The sequence below is a fragment of the Triplophysa dalaica genome, chromosome 25 (genome assembly GCF_015846415.1).
Source record: "Triplophysa dalaica isolate WHDGS20190420 chromosome 25, ASM1584641v1, whole genome shotgun sequence".
Lineage (NCBI taxonomy): Eukaryota > Metazoa > Chordata > Actinopteri > Cypriniformes > Nemacheilidae > Triplophysa > Triplophysa dalaica.
Genome location: NC_079566.1, coordinates 16,086,419 through 16,105,847, shown reverse-complemented (window position 1 = coordinate 16,105,847; position 19,429 = coordinate 16,086,419). Strand labels below are relative to the sequence as shown.

The 19,429-nt window shown below is 39.9% G+C and overlaps 3 protein-coding genes across 11 annotated transcripts in view; 1 reads left to right on the top strand and 2 right to left on the bottom strand.

The window, feature by feature from the left end:
* Positions 1 to 42: 42 nt before the first annotated feature.
* Positions 43 to 3,736, bottom strand: dus3l (dihydrouridine synthase 3-like (S. cerevisiae)). The gene is made up of 15 exons (XM_056740998.1): positions 3,639 to 3,736; positions 3,267 to 3,343; positions 2,937 to 3,171; positions 2,419 to 2,850; positions 2,241 to 2,324; positions 2,084 to 2,125; positions 1,778 to 1,930; positions 1,576 to 1,692; positions 1,433 to 1,498; positions 1,243 to 1,353; positions 1,055 to 1,151; positions 817 to 892; positions 555 to 743; positions 313 to 441; positions 43 to 243 (listed from the first exon to the last, which is right to left on the bottom strand). The coding sequence occupies exons 2-15, from the start codon at positions 3,317 to 3,319 to the stop codon at positions 171 to 173; spliced, it is 1,857 nt and encodes a 618-aa protein (XP_056596976.1). The 5' UTR covers positions 3,320 to 3,343; positions 3,639 to 3,736; the 3' UTR covers positions 43 to 170.
* Positions 3,737 to 4,483: 747 nt separating this feature from the next.
* Positions 4,484 to 6,372, bottom strand: LOC130415357 (transcription termination factor 1a, mitochondrial). The gene is made up of 2 exons (XM_056740999.1): positions 6,331 to 6,372; positions 4,484 to 5,746 (listed from the first exon to the last, which is right to left on the bottom strand). Exon 2 carries the CDS (start codon positions 5,727 to 5,729, stop codon positions 4,605 to 4,607), a length of 1,125 nt encoding a protein of 374 aa, XP_056596977.1. The 5' UTR covers positions 5,730 to 5,746; positions 6,331 to 6,372; the 3' UTR covers positions 4,484 to 4,604.
* Positions 6,373 to 8,590: 2,218 nt separating this feature from the next.
* The window catches only part of akap9 (A kinase (PRKA) anchor protein 9), a 48,860-nt gene continuing 38,021 nt past the window's right edge, over positions 8,591 to 19,429 (top strand). For all 9 annotated transcript variants that reach the window (XM_056740782.1, XM_056740780.1, XM_056740776.1 and 6 more), the window contains exons 1-2: positions 8,591 to 8,816; positions 17,483 to 17,692. In XM_056740782.1, the coding sequence (XP_056596760.1) occupies positions 8,766 to 8,816; positions 17,483 to 17,692 (261 nt within the window). In that variant the 5' untranslated portion in view covers positions 8,591 to 8,765. The remainder of the gene's footprint in view (positions 8,817 to 17,482; positions 17,693 to 19,429) is intronic.

The following is a 19,429-nucleotide window of genomic DNA, read 5'->3' as shown; positions in this document are numbered from 1 at the left end:
TATTTAATCATTCAGAAAACATCACACACACACACACACACATATTGGTCTTTAATGCGTTTATTTAAAATAAATTCACTCTTAACGTAAACTGATGTTGAGTTAAACATGTGAATAACAGCATGAAATGAAGATCAAAAAATAAAACCATCACTGTCATCAGCACATCTTCATCTGTAAGCGTTTGCTTTGTGTTTGGGCAGGAAACTGAAGGTTTTAGGGACCGGACCCAACAGCATCTCACTACAAAACAACAGCACGTTATGAAAACAAACAGTCATCAATCTTTTTCTTGTTTTTACAATACATCACCTGATTTTGACCCAGTCCCCCACATGTTGACTGGCCATCAGAGACTCCAGATAATCTCGACCCATGTAGAAGGGAGGACGCTCGTTGATCTTCTGTGGCGGTCTCTCCAACAAACCCACTGGAATATATCTGCATCCATCCACACAACATCACAACACTCAGAAATATCCAGACTGGCCAAACACATATTATAAAGAACACTTCTTTCTTTCTTTAGTTATTGATGTCCACAAGCGTGTCACCTGCACAGGAAGGAGAGCCACTCCAGCATGAAGTTTCTGGTCTTCTCTACACCCTGTGTGTCTGAACCCCAGTGCTCGAGACCGTTGTTGGTGAAGTCACGCAGGATGTCCAGACGCTCATTGGAGGAAATATCCCAGTGTCTGTTCTCTTTAATCTCAGTGAAGAGCCACGGCTTGATCAGAGCTCCCCTACAGGAACACAACAACATTCATTCATCCATTCGTTCGTTCATCACGAGAGACCAGTGGTGGTCAGACTCACCTGGCGATCATGATTCCTGAGACGCCCGTTTCTCTGGCCTTCATGGCATCTTCATAAGATAAAATATCTCCATTTCCTACAAAGACAAAGATCCCATCACCACCTGTGACGTCCTGCTCTTATCTTACTGTAGATGCAGCAGAACCACTTCAGTTTCTCAGTTATTCTTGACTTCAACAGAAAATGCAGTTCTAGAAGACAGTGATGTGAGGTATGGATGATGCACTGATGGTTTTACCGAACAGAGGAACAGGAGCGGCGAGGTTGGAGCAGATGTTGATGTATTCCCAGTCAGCCTGTTTTGTGTAGCGTTGCTCACGAGATCTGCCGTGAAGCTTCACAAACACAAGAATCATGACAAACATCATAACAGCACAAGACGAGAGGCCAAACCAAAGAGATTCCTGATGATGTCATTAATCATACTGTAATCATGGACACGCCCCAGTTCTTCAGTTCTGGGATCAGCTTGTGTGCAGTATTAGAGTTCTGATGAACACCTGTGCGGATCTTCACAGTCAAAGGAACATCCAGAACCTGCAGAGGAACAAACATCACACATGACAACAGCACAGCCACACCTGAACACATCCGGTCATCAGACACACACACTCACGGAGTTCATCCCCCTCACGATCTGCTCAAATTTAGTGCTTCGTGTCATCAGGCCACAGCCTCCACCCTGAAGAAACAGAGATGACATCATCATCATCATCATCATCGCATCACCTCAAGCAGGTCTAACGTGAGCGCGTTTACCTTCTTGTACACGAGATCGATGGGACAGCCGGAATTGATATCCACAAAATCTACATCAATGTTTTGATTGAGCAGCTCGGCACATCTGGTCATGCTGTCTGGAAAACAACCTTCCAACTGCAACACGAGACGTGTGAGGATCATGAGAGTCGTCCAGACGGCCAATTAAACATCAGTGTGTGTGTGTCCATGTGTTGTGTACCTGAACACCAAACAGATCTTCAGTGTGATGTCTCTTGAGAAGAGCCCATTCAGACGACTGACCCTGCAGAAGATTCGTACACATGGCCATTTCACCACACGTGATGTCCGCTCCAAAACTCTTGCATATGCGACGGAACGGCAGATTCCCACACTGACAAAAAACACCAGAGAGAGAGTAAGAGAGAGTGATGGAGAGAACGATAGAGAGAGAGAGTGAGAGAGTAAAAGAGAGCGAGAGAGAAAGCGCTCATGACACGTGCACAGCAGAACACACACACACACAGTAGTGATGATGTAAGAGTACCGTGGTAAGTGGAGCCAGATAGAGTTTGTCTGTGAAATCCACCTGAGGACACAAGGTTCATAATAAAAACATTATGTATAAACATCACAATAAAGTGTAAAGCGTCACTGAATGTAGCTTCACATTCTCTTCAAGAGTTAGTTCAGTGAAATCACACCTGCTTCTTCTCACAGGGTCGCAGTTTGATGATGTCATCATCTGTTATCGGCCCCATGGTCTTCACATGAGCCTTCCTGTGGTCCTGTAGTTTAAACACACAAAACACACATGTTTGATTGACATGACCTGATATTTCTCCCGCGAGCGCTCTGGCGGTGGATGTGATGTTGTGTCACCTCCTGTTGTGTCTCTTGATCATCAGGAGCATCAGTAGTTGTGTTTGGTGTGCGGCTGTGGTTCTCCTCTGAACACTCATCTGTGCTCTTCTTCTCTGGTTTCTTTCCTCTGACGATGGTTTTCAGATAAGCCTCAGCTCCTGTGAACGCCACCTGTTTCTTCCGCAGGCGTTTCTGGAGCTCTTTGTCCAGATGGTTTCTGACCGTCTCGTTGTCGGTGGAGTGTTTGTGTAGATCTTCCTTCACCATGTTCTTCAGATCCGGGCTGATGTGAGCTTTGGCAAACCTGCAGGTGAGCCCGTAATGACATTTGCCGAAGGTGTTGTACAGGTGACACTGATCGCCCAGGTCCTCGGGTTTGCCCGACATGTACTCGGACACGTCATGAACGAAGCGACACTTCTCGCCGAACACACATTTGGTTTCTCGCTCCTGCAGGAGACGTGAACCATCACGATTAAACATGAACACACACAGAACATTCAACATCTGATCATGACTGTGTGTTGTGTCGATACCTGAATGATGGATGGACACAATCTTCTGTCCTCGTAACTCTGAGGTTTTGTGTGAGGTCTGGATTTATTCTGTCCTCTCATTTTCCTCTTCTCTATTTTGTCTTCATCTTTGTCCAGCTTCATTCTCTTCTGCTCCGGTTCTTCTGAAGGTTCTTCTTTGTTTGCTTCATCATCCTTTCGACCCGTCCAGCCCGATTCCAGAAACTCATAGAAGTTCTCTTTAGTGGTGAGGAATCTGTTCATGCGTCAGACACACAGTTATTTATGACACACACACACATAGATCATCATCATCATCATCATCATCATCATCATCATCATCACACTCACTGTTGTTTAATAGCAGCAGCTCCTTTCTCAACCTCCACAGCGGCAGATTCCATCCTGACAGTAAAATACACAACAACCTGCACGAGACACACGAACGCGCACGCGCTGTCAGATATTTAACATGCGGTATAACCCCCATATTTACATTTACAGTGATGATTGACAGCAGTACACAGAGATCAGCCAATCACAACAGAGCTCATTTACATAAAGGTACAGCGGCAAAAAGGTCTTGTTTGATTTTAAAGGTTAAAGAGAGAGAGAGATAAATGATTCTTTTAGAAAAGATAGACTACGATTAACGTTATAAGAGAATATTTCATATTTAACCGTAATCCCAGAGCAGATGAATAATTACTGATTAACACTCACCTGAAGATGAAGTTTATCTCTCTCTCTCTCTCTCTCTCTCTCTACATGCGGATTGAAGCTGTGCGTCACTTTAACGCGTCCGGCTGGAAACAACGAGCGCGACAGCGCGTGCACCTCACTTCCGCCTCAGCACTGTACAGTCACTACTTAACAAAATCCTTCATACATCTATCATTTATTGTAATGTTTATCTAAAATTATAATCTGCGATCTGAGAGCACATTTTAAACCTGTTAATAAACAACGTCAAGAGCATGGCGTTAGCTACACCAAGGTCATGGGTTCGATCCCAAAGGATTACACATACTTAGAAACAAATGTATAAGTCACTTTGGATAAATGCATAATGTATAAATGTAAACTGTAGGATTTAACACATTAAAAGTCTGAGATTGTCCTTTGAGTAAATCTGAGCATTTGTAAAAAGAAGCAACACAAAAGAAGATATTCAGAAGAATGTTATCAACGGACATTTCAATAGACAAAGAAAAAACAGTAAAAAAAAGAATTAGAGGTCTGTAATACTGCGTCAGGTGTTGACGTCAGAGCTGTGTTTAGACACAATCTTTTGTCCTCATAACTCTAAGGATTCTTAAAAGATGATTCTTAAAGACGCTGCTGATCTTGTAGAAACAGGCAGATCATCCCTCCACCATGAAACAGATCCGGAGATGTACGTGAGGGTCTCTTTCCTTTTGGGGATGTTCGTTAGCAGTGTGTCTTAGTGTTAATGTAAATATGGTCTCATAATTCCCACAGAAAGAGCAGATCTACACAATAATATCTCAAAATAAATTGAGTTTGAATATTAATGTAAAGGTATGAAGCACAAAACATTCACAGTATTCATGAGCACAAGATTTATTTCTTCATTATTTATACATTAGGAACAGTAGAAACAGCACAGGGTTGACATCGCCTTTTTATTCAGATGAGAAAGCATCAGAGTTCCGATGGATTTCTCTCTTACTCTAGAGGGCCCAGTCTCTCTATTTTAGCATGAAATCGTTTTTTGCTTGAGTCTAAGACAGCGATGCCGTTCTTCTGAAAGTCATAACCCAGTCTGCTGAGATCCTGCAGTCGCTGCTTCAGAATGTCCAGACTGAAGTCAAGAACCTTTGGTTTCTGTATGATCTGATGGATGTGAATCCCAGCGTCCATCAGACAGTCCAGTTTCACATTCAGACGTTCTGATGAGATGAAGAGCACGAGCGAGTGGTTGAGAATCATCTTCTTAAAGTCGGCTTTGCTGCAGCCCAGACACTGAAGTTTCACCTGCAGGTTTTTGAAGTTTCGCTTCAGACTCTCATGTGACAGGTCCAGGATCTGAGCGCCATGACTCTGCAGTAAAAGCAGCGCCTCTGCGTGACTCAATGTCAGCGAGCTCAGCAGAAAGTTCACGTTGGCTTTCACCCGATTGGTGCTGCGGATCAGGATGTACAAGTTCTTAGAGATGATGGTTTTGGCAAAGTGTTCATGATCTTTTCCCCCCAGACTCAAGCAAATGCCCTGGAGAAGTTCCACCATGTTCCTGTTGAGCTCTACGCTGTTGGAGAACGTCCGCGGCGCCGTGGTCAGCAGCCGGTGCAGATCTTTAGGAGTGATTCCCAAAGATCTCAGGAAAGTGATGTTCTCCTGCAGGTTTTCGTTGTCGCTGGAACGGAAAAAAGACTCGGGCGACCTCGACAGAATTCCAACCACCTCGCTGTCGTTTTTGAAGATGTTTCTCCAGAGCTTCCAGCGTTCCTCCAGGTGCTCGCACGAGCGTGTGATGGATCGAGGGAAACGAGAGATGATGCTGGCGACGGTCTCCTGGTCGGCACCTTTACTCTTCAGGAATTGAGCCAGACCTTGTTCGTTGGTGAGGAGCTTTCGCAGAACGCCTGGCTGCCGTCGCCGGGCCATGTTGAGGTCCACACCCATGCTGGAGAGGTTCTCCAGAAGAGATTCGTTCTCTGAGTGAAGCGGAGGAGGTTTCTGGATGATTGGACTGGAGCTGCAGTGTCCAGACATCGGAATGAAGGCATGACGGTGAGCGCTGGATCTCCCGATGGACCACAGGACCGAAACCATCCGCTTCTGTGCCATCATTCACCACCGCTCCATGCCTGACATCACAGCAGACACATTACTTCAGTTTACACACATGTCAGATATACTAACTTTGAAACAGGATTGTATTTAATTGATTGTCACAGAGCAATAGCTCATATGATGAACAGGACAGTTCACCCAAAATTATTTTTCATTTCATTTTAAGTGTCATTTATGTATTTTAATATTCAACTATCTACAAAAAACTATTTAAATTTCAAAAGAACAAGAATATAATTTTTAATGAACTTAAACCACGTTATCGCTACAAACAATTTGATTAAAAAATATAACACGCTCCGCTTTACTTTGACATTTGTTCATTTATCAGATGTTTTAATCCAAACAATTTACAAATGAAAGAGGATTTAACATGTGTCTAAGAGCTTAACAGTAAATGTAGTTTACCAATCCATACAAGTAGATAAAAAAGAACAATATAAACGACATAAACAGAAGAGTTTTTTTATAAATACATAACCACAGCTTCCGTTCATCGACAGTTATAAACACGCTACGCTTTTACTATAATAAAATAACTACATAAGAAAAGCACATCATATGAATAAACATGTTCATAAATATGTCAGCTACCTACCAGACGTAAACATGTGAGTGTGTTTTCTTCTTCTGTGTTTGTGTGTGACGATCAGATGTGTGACAGCGCCACCTGCTGTACAGGAATCACGACAATTGTAATGACGTCAACACGACACCAGAGGACCGTGACAGTTCACTTTCAACATCACAGCATTATAATACAGATATATAGAGGTTTTACCTTACAAAGTTCTTAATACACCGATTATCTACATCCAGAAGGATCTTTACTAACCAAAAGATGTTTATGCATCATCAGATGGTAATAGAATTGTCTCTCGTATGATCAAAGCTGCTTTTCCAAAAACCTGTGTTGGTGTTCTGTGTGAAAAGTGTCATAAAGACATGATTTGTGTGACTGTATGTTCCAGATGAAGGAAAGGTTTAATGGCTGAATGAAAGGAAGCACTGTTGAATATATTGAGTGATGATGTTCTCTGAGGACTCACTCGAGCTCAGGGTCTCTCAAGCATCATTCTCCATGTGTGCTGCCTGTGATGAGACCCTGTCTCATGAATATTTCATTCAGCCTCCTCACATCTCCTTCATTATTCACATCGGTCTCAATGTGACTGAAGACTGATAGAGTTTCCTCTGCTCCTACAAAACCCACGAGCTTTAGGGTTTAATGGCAACATCTCTGTTCAGTGAGTCACTCACAATCATCAATGAAATCTGGATACTATCTCGGCTGTAAACGCAACAATCTACTTTTCAAATGTTCTCCTGCATTAGACAAACTTGATCTCTGAGAATATCTTGAAAAAATGTCTCAAACTATGTTCAGACTTCCCCAGATAGCTAAGAAAAGCGAAGAATCAAGAGTCAGAGATCTCGAAAGGAACTCAAACATTTCTAATCGAAGACCAAACCAGAGATGTGCTAGCATTGACATTTATACATCTGGCAGACGCTTTTAATCACCTTACATTGCATTATTCTGCATTATACTTACATTTACATTTAGTAGCAGATGCTTTTATCCAAAGTGACTGACAGAGGAGGAAGCAATGAAAGCAATTGGAGCAACATAAGGACAACAAAAGCATAAGTGCTATAAAAAAACTTTCTCATATAGGTTTACATAGCTAATTTTATTTATACTTATACTTTACATTGTATCCACAGAAAAACAAAAGAATATATATATATATATATAATCAATATTAATAAAGCACACACACACATCATGTGTCAATATTTTTTGTCATGTTCTGAGGTCTTTTAATTCAGTTTAGTTATTTCACAGTCTGATCAACGTGCCTTTTAAAAAGAAAAAGACTTATTTAAATGTTCAGACAAGATCAATCTCTAAAGTATTATTACATGAGTACGTGATGTAGTAGCTGTAGTTGTCTCTCTCTCTCTCTCTCTCTCTCTCTCTCTCTCTCTCTCTCAGGTGTTTGTGAACCGGACACTCACATGAATAATGCACAGAACAAACACTGAGGGTTTCTGGAGCTCCAGCATCAGAGTTCACAGGTGAAGCTCACTTCAGCCGAGGAGAGTAAAGAATGTCCAGGAGAAGATGGGTGGAATTCAAGATCTGTCAAACCATCAGCTGTTCTGCTCCGGTCAGCCGCGGGAGTAACAGACCACCATCACCCACCACTGCAGGTACACACACACACACACGTATGTTTTATTATCTCTGTGAGGACAGTGCATAGTGCAAACTGTAAATTTGATCCCCTAACCAAAACCCCTAAACCTAAAGATCATAGAAAACTTTTTGCATTTACAGATTTTCAAAAATTATCTTTCTGTACAATTTATATGTTTTTGTGCCCGTGGGGTCCTCAGTTTTGGTCCCAACAGTGACACGAGTCCCCATGAGCTGGTGTACATTCAGGTTTAGGTCCTCACTAACATAAAGAAACCAAGTCCACACACACATATACTCAATAATATTCTCCTCTCTCATGACGTCATAACATCTGACTAAATATTCACACTTTTATTGCCTTGACATGTTCTTAACTGAATCAGATGAGGAGACGAGCTGGAATAGTGTTCACAAAATATGGTTAATAACTGTATTTAGAGCAATCATGTGTATGGTCTTATGCTGATATCTAAAGAACAATATAAACATACACAATTCAATATAAATCCACACAGTTTAATCTCATCTATTAAGTGTTGGTAGCGTTTGAAATAGGCACCAGTTCAGACTCGGCGCACAGCTGTCACCAGTGCGTGCTCTCGCGTCATGACGTCACCGCGCATGAAGTCTCGTGTGTTTACGTGGAGAAACATGGCGGCGACAGTGGCCGTAAAGCCCGAATAAAGCGCAGAGTAAATCCCACAGCTGTACCGGACGAACCGGACCGGAGCGGACACTCATGACAGTCGTGCACGAGTATTGTGTGTGCGTGTGTGGCGTGTTTCTGACGCGCGTGTGTCCGTGTTAAAGCCGCAGGGACCGCAGAGATGATGGAGGACGACGAGCGACAGAAGAAACTACAGGCCGGCAAAGCTAAGGTGAGACTCGACACATATTCACCTCACAGCTGATGATTTAACGCGTGTGTGAGGAACTGCCTTCACTTTACCTCACAGCTGATGATTTAACGCGTGTGTGAGGAACTGCCTTCACTTTACCTCACAGCTGGAATTTACCTCAAAACATGACAGTCGTGTCACATCAGAATAAGACTGAGATTTACACACGTGACTTTATATTGATGAAATTGAGCTCATCGAGAGAGATATTTACCTCACTGCTGTCATGGACTGTAGCTGTAGAATAGTGTTTTGGTATGAGAGTATTTGTGAGATGTGTGAGTGTTGTTGAGATTTTGTGTGTTGTCATGTGTTGTGTCAGTAGTGAGTCCTCTGAACACTCTCATGTATTGATTTATTACAGCCTAATGCTTCACTTACAGAGAGTTGTGATGTGATATCAGTGTAAATCTGACAGTATGACGTTTAGTTGATACACACATGTAGTGTGTGTGTGAGTGTGTGTGTGTGTGTGTCTGTGAACATGTGGATGATCTTGTGAAACCTGATTTTCAGGCAAATGCAAACAGAAAGTGTCTATGAGTCGCATTGCTTCACATCTTCAGAGCTCTCAATGCTCATGATCATCTGTCCTCATCACACACTAACTTTACATTCTGCTCTCTCATTCATTATTACAACACAAAGAGCTGAACGATCATGGGGAAAATGATCATCACGATTATTTTACTCAAAATTTAATCAGGATTATTAAACAGGATTATTTTGTCAGTTCAGATCTTTAGTTTTTAATGTTTATTAGGCATATTCTTTACAGCCAATGAATGTGCTACGTGAACGTCTTCAACACGTATTTCAAAGCACACAATCAATCATCTAAACACTCCAAATGAACATTTTGTGACATTCAGAATGAAACTTGAAAGTATTACGAGTGGTCCCTTCATGTTCGTCTGTGGGTTTTGCACAAAAGTATTACAATATTTTAAATATTTATTTCCGGTAAAGTGGCAGTTTCAAAGATACAAGCTTTGCGATTATTTTCTGACCTTATCGGGAGTTTTGTGCTTGCTTTTAAAACATTAGTTATCGTCATCACGGTTTAAATGCGATTAATCCTGCAGCCCTAATAAAATATGAATACTGATTCCAATATTCTGTTCTTTTAAAATTCAGAATATGAAAACATGAAAAAAAACAGAAATGAACGCATCTGTCATTGAGAAAGTCTGTTTTGATGTATACTACTGTACTCCCTATGTAGTGAACACATGTGAATGAGGTCACTTGTGATGAGTTTGACAGCTTTATGTGATGGAGCACACACACACAGTCACATGTGTTGTCCTGACATACACAATCCTCCTGATATAATCTAAAATTGATTAACATCCACTGAAGAAAGCTGTCTGGTAAATTAATAAACAGACTGAATTAATTTTTTATGATGAATGATACAGTAACAGAGCTCTGTGAGACAGGACAGAGATGTTTTCTGATACATCAAATCGTGGTGTAATTCTTCTGTATTTGTGTTCTCTGTTGGCCTTCAGAGAACCAGTCACAGTTTACATGATGTCTGTTCACTGTAAACGTTTTTGCTGTGATTATGCAGCTGGTAACCACCAGTAATTTACTGTAGATTGATTTATATTTATCTAATTATTTGGTAACCTTTTATTAAAAGATAATAGAACATTAACAAGTCTTTAACTTTACAGAAAGAATGATAAAATAACAGCCTCATGCAAAGCATTCTGGGAACCAGAAATCAACATTTACATTTAGTCATTAAGAAGACGCTTAAATGACTAAATTTAAAAATGGACTTTTGGTTCCCATAATGCTTTTATTAAATAATGTTCTGTTTTTCTTCTTCTTGGTTCCCAGAATGCTTTGCATGAGGCTGTTATTTTATAGTTTTTTTCTGAAAGGATAAAGACTTGTTATTGTTTCATGATCATTTATCTTCGAACAAACTGTTGCCAGTTAAAAATGTAAATCTACAGTAAATTACCGGCAAACTGCTGCCAGTAGTATTGTTATTTCTACACACATTTTCTACAGTGTACGTGTAATAAGACATACTGTACATTTAATGTTATTGCTCAGATGTTGCTCATTCAGAGCTCAGGAGATTTGATGAAGTTCCTTCGTCTCAGACATTTCTCCTAAATTTACTCACGAAAAATAAAAGAGAAAGACTGTGATTGTGTAAACACATGAAGAGTATATAAATTAATAAATATTTTGGAGGTGAAATAATCTGGTTTGATGAGAAATGTTTGATTTCACATTGAAATCTTTAATTATACTAAAGACTCAGATTTTTGACTCTTTCTCTTGAGAAATATCTGAGACACACATGAGCTCTCTATAAATCTTATCAAAGGGAATGATCGTGATGAAGATTTGTTCTCATGGGATCATTTCTTCACTCATCTCTTTTGTCTGTGAGCAGGACTCAACACTAAGGATTTTTTTCTACTGGCCCTGACAAAAATTTCACTCGCCCCACCACAAATTATACATTAAATAACATCTAGTTATTTGTTTGTTGTTTTTTCCCCATGTAATTTAAAAAAAAAGGTATAATACCTATTTAAAACCCTAACCCTATATAAAAAACTATTATCCTATATCTCAAAATTATCAACAAAAATAATTTTGAAGACAATGAATCAGTAAGTAAATAATATCAAGTAATCAAAGTATGTGCCTTAGCACAAATAATCAATGCATTTCAGGTGTTTCAGATTAGTCTAATAATAGTTATCAGTTATACTTTATAGTCTTCACTGTATTCAATATAATATTGATTTTACATTACTAATGTTAAATTTAATCAGTAAAGAGCTGTGAAAGTTTTTTATCTTCTTTCGTTGTTGTTTGATGAACAAAACTGAGACGTTTATTGTGCTGCTGCCCCTTTAAGAGATGCACAGATGTAACACACGCCTCTTGTTTTCACATGTGTTTTGTTCCCGTAAGAAATAATTGATTACTTTTAAAGTATTATTGATAATATTGGCATTTTGGCATAATTTTGTGTCAATATGTCCGATTAAGAGTAAGAAGACATGAGAGAGAACTCAATTCAAGAATTTGCTCGGCATTCCAGCCGCTTGCGTTTCTAAAACAGCACGTGAGAACCAAATCTAGTCCTCTTTTGCATCTTCTTGGAAATATTTAAATATGCAAGTCTTAAAAAAGTACAAATTATAATTTCCTGTGACGGTTCTCTCAACTGGCCCGAGGATCTCCCATGCTGCCCCCAGTCCTTTAAGTCCAGCCCTGTTGAGGAAATAATGTCTTGAAGAATGTCATCAGTTTGTCTCGTGTTGTCTGCTCATGAGACTCCAGCCGGGCTTCGTCTCAGTCCATCTACATGTCATTTCATTTCTATGGTAACCTGCAGCGGCCACATATTATGTAACAATAAAGCTGGAGTGTTTTGCATTGTTCAGAATTCTCCTAAACCTCTCTGAGAACCTTGAAACGGCTCTGACAGAAACGAAGCAGGTGGAAGTGAGATGTGCAAAACCTCTTCATTTTTACAGACCTTTAGAAATATCAGGACCCACTGAACAAAGACATTAGTGATCGAGGGACATGATTCAGAATGATTCATCATTTCTCCAACACTTAAAGGAAATGTTAACAAAAGCACAGATGCTAACACATTTCTTATCTTCAGCTGCTGATCAACAGAATTTAAATCTTGTTTGTCCAGCAAGAGCAAAAAGGAAAAGTTCAAAGGTTGGTAACTGAAAACTGTTGATCCCCATTGACTTCAATGATGACCCACAGTTTTCTGTTATCGACATTTTTCAAAATATCTTCTTGTGTGTTCTGCAGAAGAAAGAACGGTTTTAAAATGACAGAAAGACGAGTAAATGATGACAGGATTTTCATTTTGAAGTTAAAGTATTCCTTTAAAGCATTTAGTCGATGGCTTTGTGTTGCAATGCGGCGCAAACTTCCACTTGAGAGCGGTGCTACTGGTCTAGTTGGATTCAAAGATCTGTGCTAAGCTATGCTAAAAGTGCTATCGCCAGACCCAGAGATCAGCAGAATACATTCCAAAACGGTAAAACTCAACTTATTAACTCTTGGGGAGCTGGAAAATTAGCATATTTTCAAAAAAGTGGAGCGTTCCTTTGAATGTCAGGTTACATTTCTTCCGAACAGACGCTATCATATGCTGTGGACAGGTCATCAGACGACCCCTGACCTCTGACTCGTCAGTTCTGCACTTCCACTCGCCCTCACAGTGATGTGTCACGTCATGTGTGTGGTCAGATGTGCTGTTTGTTTGCTCTCTCAGACGCTCTCATAGTCCCAATGCATGGATCACACATCCTCAACAGAAGCGGAGGACAGAATGAGTGTGTCCAGTACATTTGAGAATTCAGATACATGATAGAACAAACACAACAGCAGCTCTGTGGATTCATAATCCCACTGACATGAAGGAATATGTTTGAGAGGATGTGTCTCACGTTTCGTGATGTTTGTGGTAATGTGATGATGGTGTGATGATAACCCACAGATTCATCAGGAATGATCATAATGTGTCTTATCAACTTATCACTTATGTAAATAAGATGAAATTTCTGCTCGTCAGCACCGCACAAATGTTTAACATTAACATTATGCAGAAGTCAGAAGCTAACACAATGCTATAACCACACTACACTTAAGGTTGCTCGATATCAACGTCACCACCACCAAGCTTCCGACAAATCTTTTAAACATTATGAAGAATGTGTTCCCTGTTAAGTCATTACTCTTCAAATGGATCCACATCTACATTTAAAGAGATTTGTGCCCATGTTTCATTATTTGTGAGCTTTATATGCGAGATGACGTCTAACGTCCCCACCAAAGGAAGTAGACGCTTTTAGAAATCCCCAATTTAAGACACAAAATGGCTTTAAAAACTGACAAGTGTGTTATAACTGATGTTTTTGATGTCGTAGAATAATACGTGACAATATTTAGAAGTTTTGATTACCACTGACCTTATTTCAGGCGATTTACCAAATAGTTACCGATACCAATAAATGATGGTTTATTTGTAACTCGCTTCTGGGTTTTGCACACAAAAATACGTCATCAACTCGGCTCTCTATGATCATTAGTGGGCGGGGTCACACTGACCAAAATAAAAACAGACATTTCCATCACAGAACACACATTTCAGAGTGCAATGACGGTTATTTTTGGCAAACCAATGAATTTAGCATGTTTCCTAAATGTCTAATCATAAATGAGTTCAGTTCATGAGAAATTCTGCTTATTCCTTACACAAGTAATGTGTGTGTGTGTGTGTGTGTGCATTATCATTCTGCAAATATCTTTCATGAATGTTCTCATAATAGCTTTAATTAATTTTCTGTTGTTTATGATTTGTTAATTTTGTTTCAGTAAATAATAGTTTATTTTCTAGGTGCTGGTTGATTCTGGGTGTAATCTCTTTCTCTTCAGCTCTATGAGTTTGTTGACGGATTACATTTACAGCTATGCATTTGGCGGACGCTTTTATCCAAAGCAATTTATATTGCATTAACCTATACATTTATAATTAGGTATGTGCAATCCCCTGGGATCGAACCCACAACCTTGCGTTGTTACCGCAATGCTCTTTCCACTGAGCTACAGGAAAGATTATTTTGCAGTGGATCCTAGTCTTAGGAGCATTGATCCAAACATCTCTTTCCTTCTTTAATGTTGATTCTGTTTCATTATTCCTAATCGATTGTTCCCTTTCAATATGCCATGAACGGGTTTTGTGCGTTCATCAGATCTGAGAGCGTTAATTGGGTCTCATTTGTGTGTGTGTGTGTTGTGGTTGTAGGCTAAAAGCATTAGTTAACAAGAGGTCAGGCCTGGAGTACACACACACACACAAACCCTTTTGTGGTAATCCCATCAATATTCTGCTGGGATAATTGTCTTGGCCAATAAACACGACCCGTCTCATTGAGAGATGCTGTAATTAAACCACGGGGCCGTTGCATAAACATAGCCCTGATTTTAAGACAGCATCTGAGAATTAATCTGACTAACTAAAGTCTATGAAGAAAGTTAAAATAAACTCATGGTAGTCTTTAGTTAAACTGTTTAAATTGTAGAAAAAGAAGAAATTTAACAATTTAAAACAAAATGGCCGACAGTAGGCGCTAAATCCAGCTTTTCTTTGCTGAAAATATTGGCGTGTTTGAGAAATGTAATGCTGCCAAATCACAATTAATAATATATGGTAATAACGATGGTAGTCAAAAGTGTCCCAGAACTGCCTACATTCTTCAAAATGTCTTATTTCGTGTTCAACAATAACAACAAAAAATGATAAAGTGATTTTTCTCAACTAAGGGAGTAGGGAGCTTTTTAGTTATAAGCATTCTTCCAAATTTTTTTTTTGTGTTACTCTTTTATACACATTTGGAACAACCTGACGGTTGATGACAGAATTCAAATTTTTGGGTGAAGTCTCCCTTTAAATTAGACGCATCTAAAACTGATTTAAAAAGCAGACATCATGATTCAAAACCTCTGACAAACGCCACCGTCATGATCTTCATTAACGCATGCGTCGCTCACGTATGTGTTAATGCCAGTGTTATCTGTTGTCTGTAATTATTTCACACGTCTCAGTTTTTTTTTTTTCAGATTTGTGATGCGAGATCTCATCTCACGAGGTCACATTCTCTGTCTCTGTTGTGTTTATGTTTATGGTGATTTAATCAGCTGGTATTTGAAGTCTATCTTCATCATGAATGTCAAACTCATCAGTATCTCCTATCAGATATAGGTATTGACATGACCATATCGGCAACTGAAAAAGCCCTGAATCAGTCGATCTTTAATATTTACAATATTGATGTATATTGACATTAATTGGGTTAATTGGATATGAATGTGTCAGATGAGGACGAGTATCCGAGTAGACCTCAAATCACTGTAAACATGTGTCCATACAGGCTGAAGTGAGGTCAGTCTCCTCAGGGATGAGATGAGATAACCTGAGATGAATGACAGCCTTTGATTTCAAGCTGTGCGGCTTCATCTGCTGTGGTTCTGTCACACATGGTGAAGGAGCACACGACAGATACTTGAAGATTTTATTGTGAGCAGACTTTATCAGGCCTGATTTATACTCACATCCATGACAGCGCTACAGATGTCTCTGCTTCACACACAAAACTAAATAAGAAAAACTGTTGATGTGATTCTGACATTCATCATTTTATAAGATAAGTTTTTAAAAGAGAATCATTTTTAATAGTTATAATATTGGATGTGAGTTGAAGCAGTGACCGTCTCTCTTCCTCGGGATGTGTTGTTTCCAGCTGCAGGTCTTGTTTTCTTTCCCAGGAGTCCTCAGTCTATCTCTGACGTTCACAAACATGACCTGCTGCTCTGATCCCAGAGGTGCATCTGACCTGGGTTCAGTTTATACTGCTGTCATTTACCTAACAAAGAAGGTGAAACTGTGTTGTGTTGTGTACACGTCACCTCTGGACTCCTGAGTGTAATGCACACATACATGGGTCTGAACTCTCTCTCTCTCTCTCTCTCTACGTGTTTACATAAATCATGTTAAAAACACATGTACAGCTGTCACCGTTACAGCCGCGTGAATGACTCTGAATCAGTGACATGTGTTTCTCACTCATCTGTGTGTTTGACTGGGACTGTGATTGACAGCCACTGGTGCTCAGAGAGTCATGTGACTTCTTTAACAGGTCACATGACACAAGGTTCATCACGTGTAAACAAAATTACTGTGAATGAAACTGGGGCTTGTTTTAAGAGTGACACTTATGAAGTGAAAGGATCTGTAGACAGGTGTGTGTGTGTGTGTGCGTACGCAGACAGATGGCCTATTATTTTTCTAACAGCTGCTGGTTGTGTGTGTGTGTCACAGGAAACGTAACAGGGTCCATTTTCATTTCATGTAATCTTGACAACTCTTGAAGGATCTTCACAGTGTGTTTGGTGTAATTAAAGCTGCAATCTGAATCTTTTTGGGGTAAAAATTATTTAATTAAAGTTTAATAAAAGTGGCAATCCGTGACTTTTTGGGGGTAATAATAATTTAAAGTTTAATTAATGCTGTAATCTGTACCTTTTTTGGCTTAATAATTATTTAATTAAAATTCTATTATAGCCGCAATCCGTATCTCTTGTCGGGTCAAAAATATTTGAAGTTTAGTTAAAGCTGCAATCCGTAACTTTTTTGGGTAAAAATAATCGTAAATACATTTTTGAGTAAATACACAGACAGATCAGCGTTCAAAACAATTGTCTTATCTTACCCTGATTCACAACGGTAGGCTTATAATAATGATTGATCATTTACGCTGTCGGGTCGGCCCATTCAGAAAATGTTAATTTGGGGGAGTACCTCTTTGCGTCATTACATCACGTCTGTAAACACAAAGGAGAAGAACCGTGCAGATATACAGATGTGCTCTGATGCGGTGTGAGCAGTCAGTCATTTAGAAGAGAGTTCAGATACATACGCGCAGAGTTTTGTCTCAAAGAATCATTCTGCCACAGATGAGTTTTTCTTCAGAACAAATGGACATATTGAGAAACCAGACATGTATAGTTTGTTGTGTTATTCTATAGAAACCTTCTTTTCTGACACGTGTGTTTTGTCATTTGTCTTGCAGCTGGCCGAGTACCGTCAGAGGAAAGCTCTGTCTGATGGACAGAAGAAACAGAAGAAGAAGAAAAAGAAGGTGGAATCAGAGGAGCAGAGAAGAGATGATGAAGATCAGACGCTGGGCGAACAGAGAGGAGATCAGACTACCGTCTTCTCTCTCTCAAAGACTCTCCGCAGTGGTGAAACCGTCACCCACGATCAGACTTACACCATAGAGGTGAGGTCACAAATGTCATCTGAATTCTTTTGGAAACGTGTGATCCCTGTCAGATGGGAATAAAGTACTGCTAACTGTTTCTCCAACAGAAGTTTTAAAACAAGGATTGTTTATAGACGCACACACATGATTACATCTTATTCATGTTATTATACAGAACCTGGTGTATCTCTTTGAATTAAAGCACACACTCACAACTCAAAGATGACGTACAGTGTGTGTAGTGTGCGTTCTGTAGTCTCTAAGAAGTGAACAACACAGTCTTGATATTCATTTTGATATTCATACTCACAACCTTCATTCATCGTGACATTGTGTTCCATTTTGTGAAAACATGTGTGGCTCTTTGTTGTGGCATCACAAAAGGAAAATCACTCGCCCAAAATAATAAATAATCAGTTGTGTGTTTCTTAATCTGCATGTGTCTCTTTCTTCAGTGGAACACAAAAGAAGATATTTTGAAAAAATGTCTCACAGTGGTTTTGTGTTCGTACAATAGAAGTCAATGGAATTCTTCAAAATATCTTCTTCTTTTATGTGTGCAGAAGAAAGAAACTCATGCAGGTTTGACATGACATGAGGATGAATACATGATGACAAGGATGTCTTAAAGTCACGTGAGGCTCAGTGTTGTTGTGTAGCAGTACTGTGACGATGTGTGTTACACTCACTTCAATAGCAGGATAATAAATCATTGATGTTAAACTCAGATTAGTAATGTCCGTGGCTATTTAACAGACATATTTCTTGTTCGGACTGTGTGAATTTTTACTAGCCTGCAGCTTTGGGTTGTATTTGCAGTTGTGGACGAGTGTGAATTAGTGGTTGCCAAGGCAACAGACAACTGCGTTTAAACTGGTTAAGCAGTCTGCGTGTGTGATGCGGATGTCCTTGCGGTCTATTCAGCCTCTTCTGAACGCGTCTGAGTGCTTTGTCAAGAGTGCTTTCTCCAGGAAGAATGCTGTTGTGCTTTAAAAACACGGCGGAGAGACCACAGCAGACGTCATTGCATGAACAATGAACCGGCGTGATGCGTTTTTGACCCACGTTTACATTTAAATCAGCATGGCAAACTTTGAAGAGGCCCTGTAACTTCCTCCTGCATCTGTTGCCATGGAAACGCATGTGAGTGTTGTTCTTCATCGCTGTGCGACTGCGAGCGGCTTGAAGCACCTGATAAATTCATCGGATGAAGTCGATTACAGATCTGTGTATTTTCTGCTCGGATTCATTATGTAAACACAGATTATGCATCACTTCTGCTCCTGGATGCCGATTGGTCAATACACTCGTCCACTCATACTGACAACAAGTAACACACGTAGTCAAGGTTTTTCTCAGTGTTTTGAGTGAATGTGGTGAAGGTTGATGTCATGTAAGTGTTCTATATAGATATGTTGTCATCTCTCATTATGTTGTGTTTTATCACATCATCATCATTCATCAATAACAGTGCTATCTCAGTCGTGTCTTCAACACACACGTGAATGTTATTACATGTGTGGGGGGGGTCTCTGGTCTGATCTGGATATAGGTCAAACGTTCACGCATGGTTCCACACGAGCGTAATGAGCCGTGTTCTTCACAAAAGACCCGTAAGCTTAAGGAAATGAGAACGGCAGTGCTTTGCTTTTATTTCTAAAGTATGAATCTGTGCGTCTCTCTCTCTCTCTCGCTCATTCTCATCATTTCCTGACAAAATCATGTCAGTGACCCAGTAACACTAAAGAAAGCGCA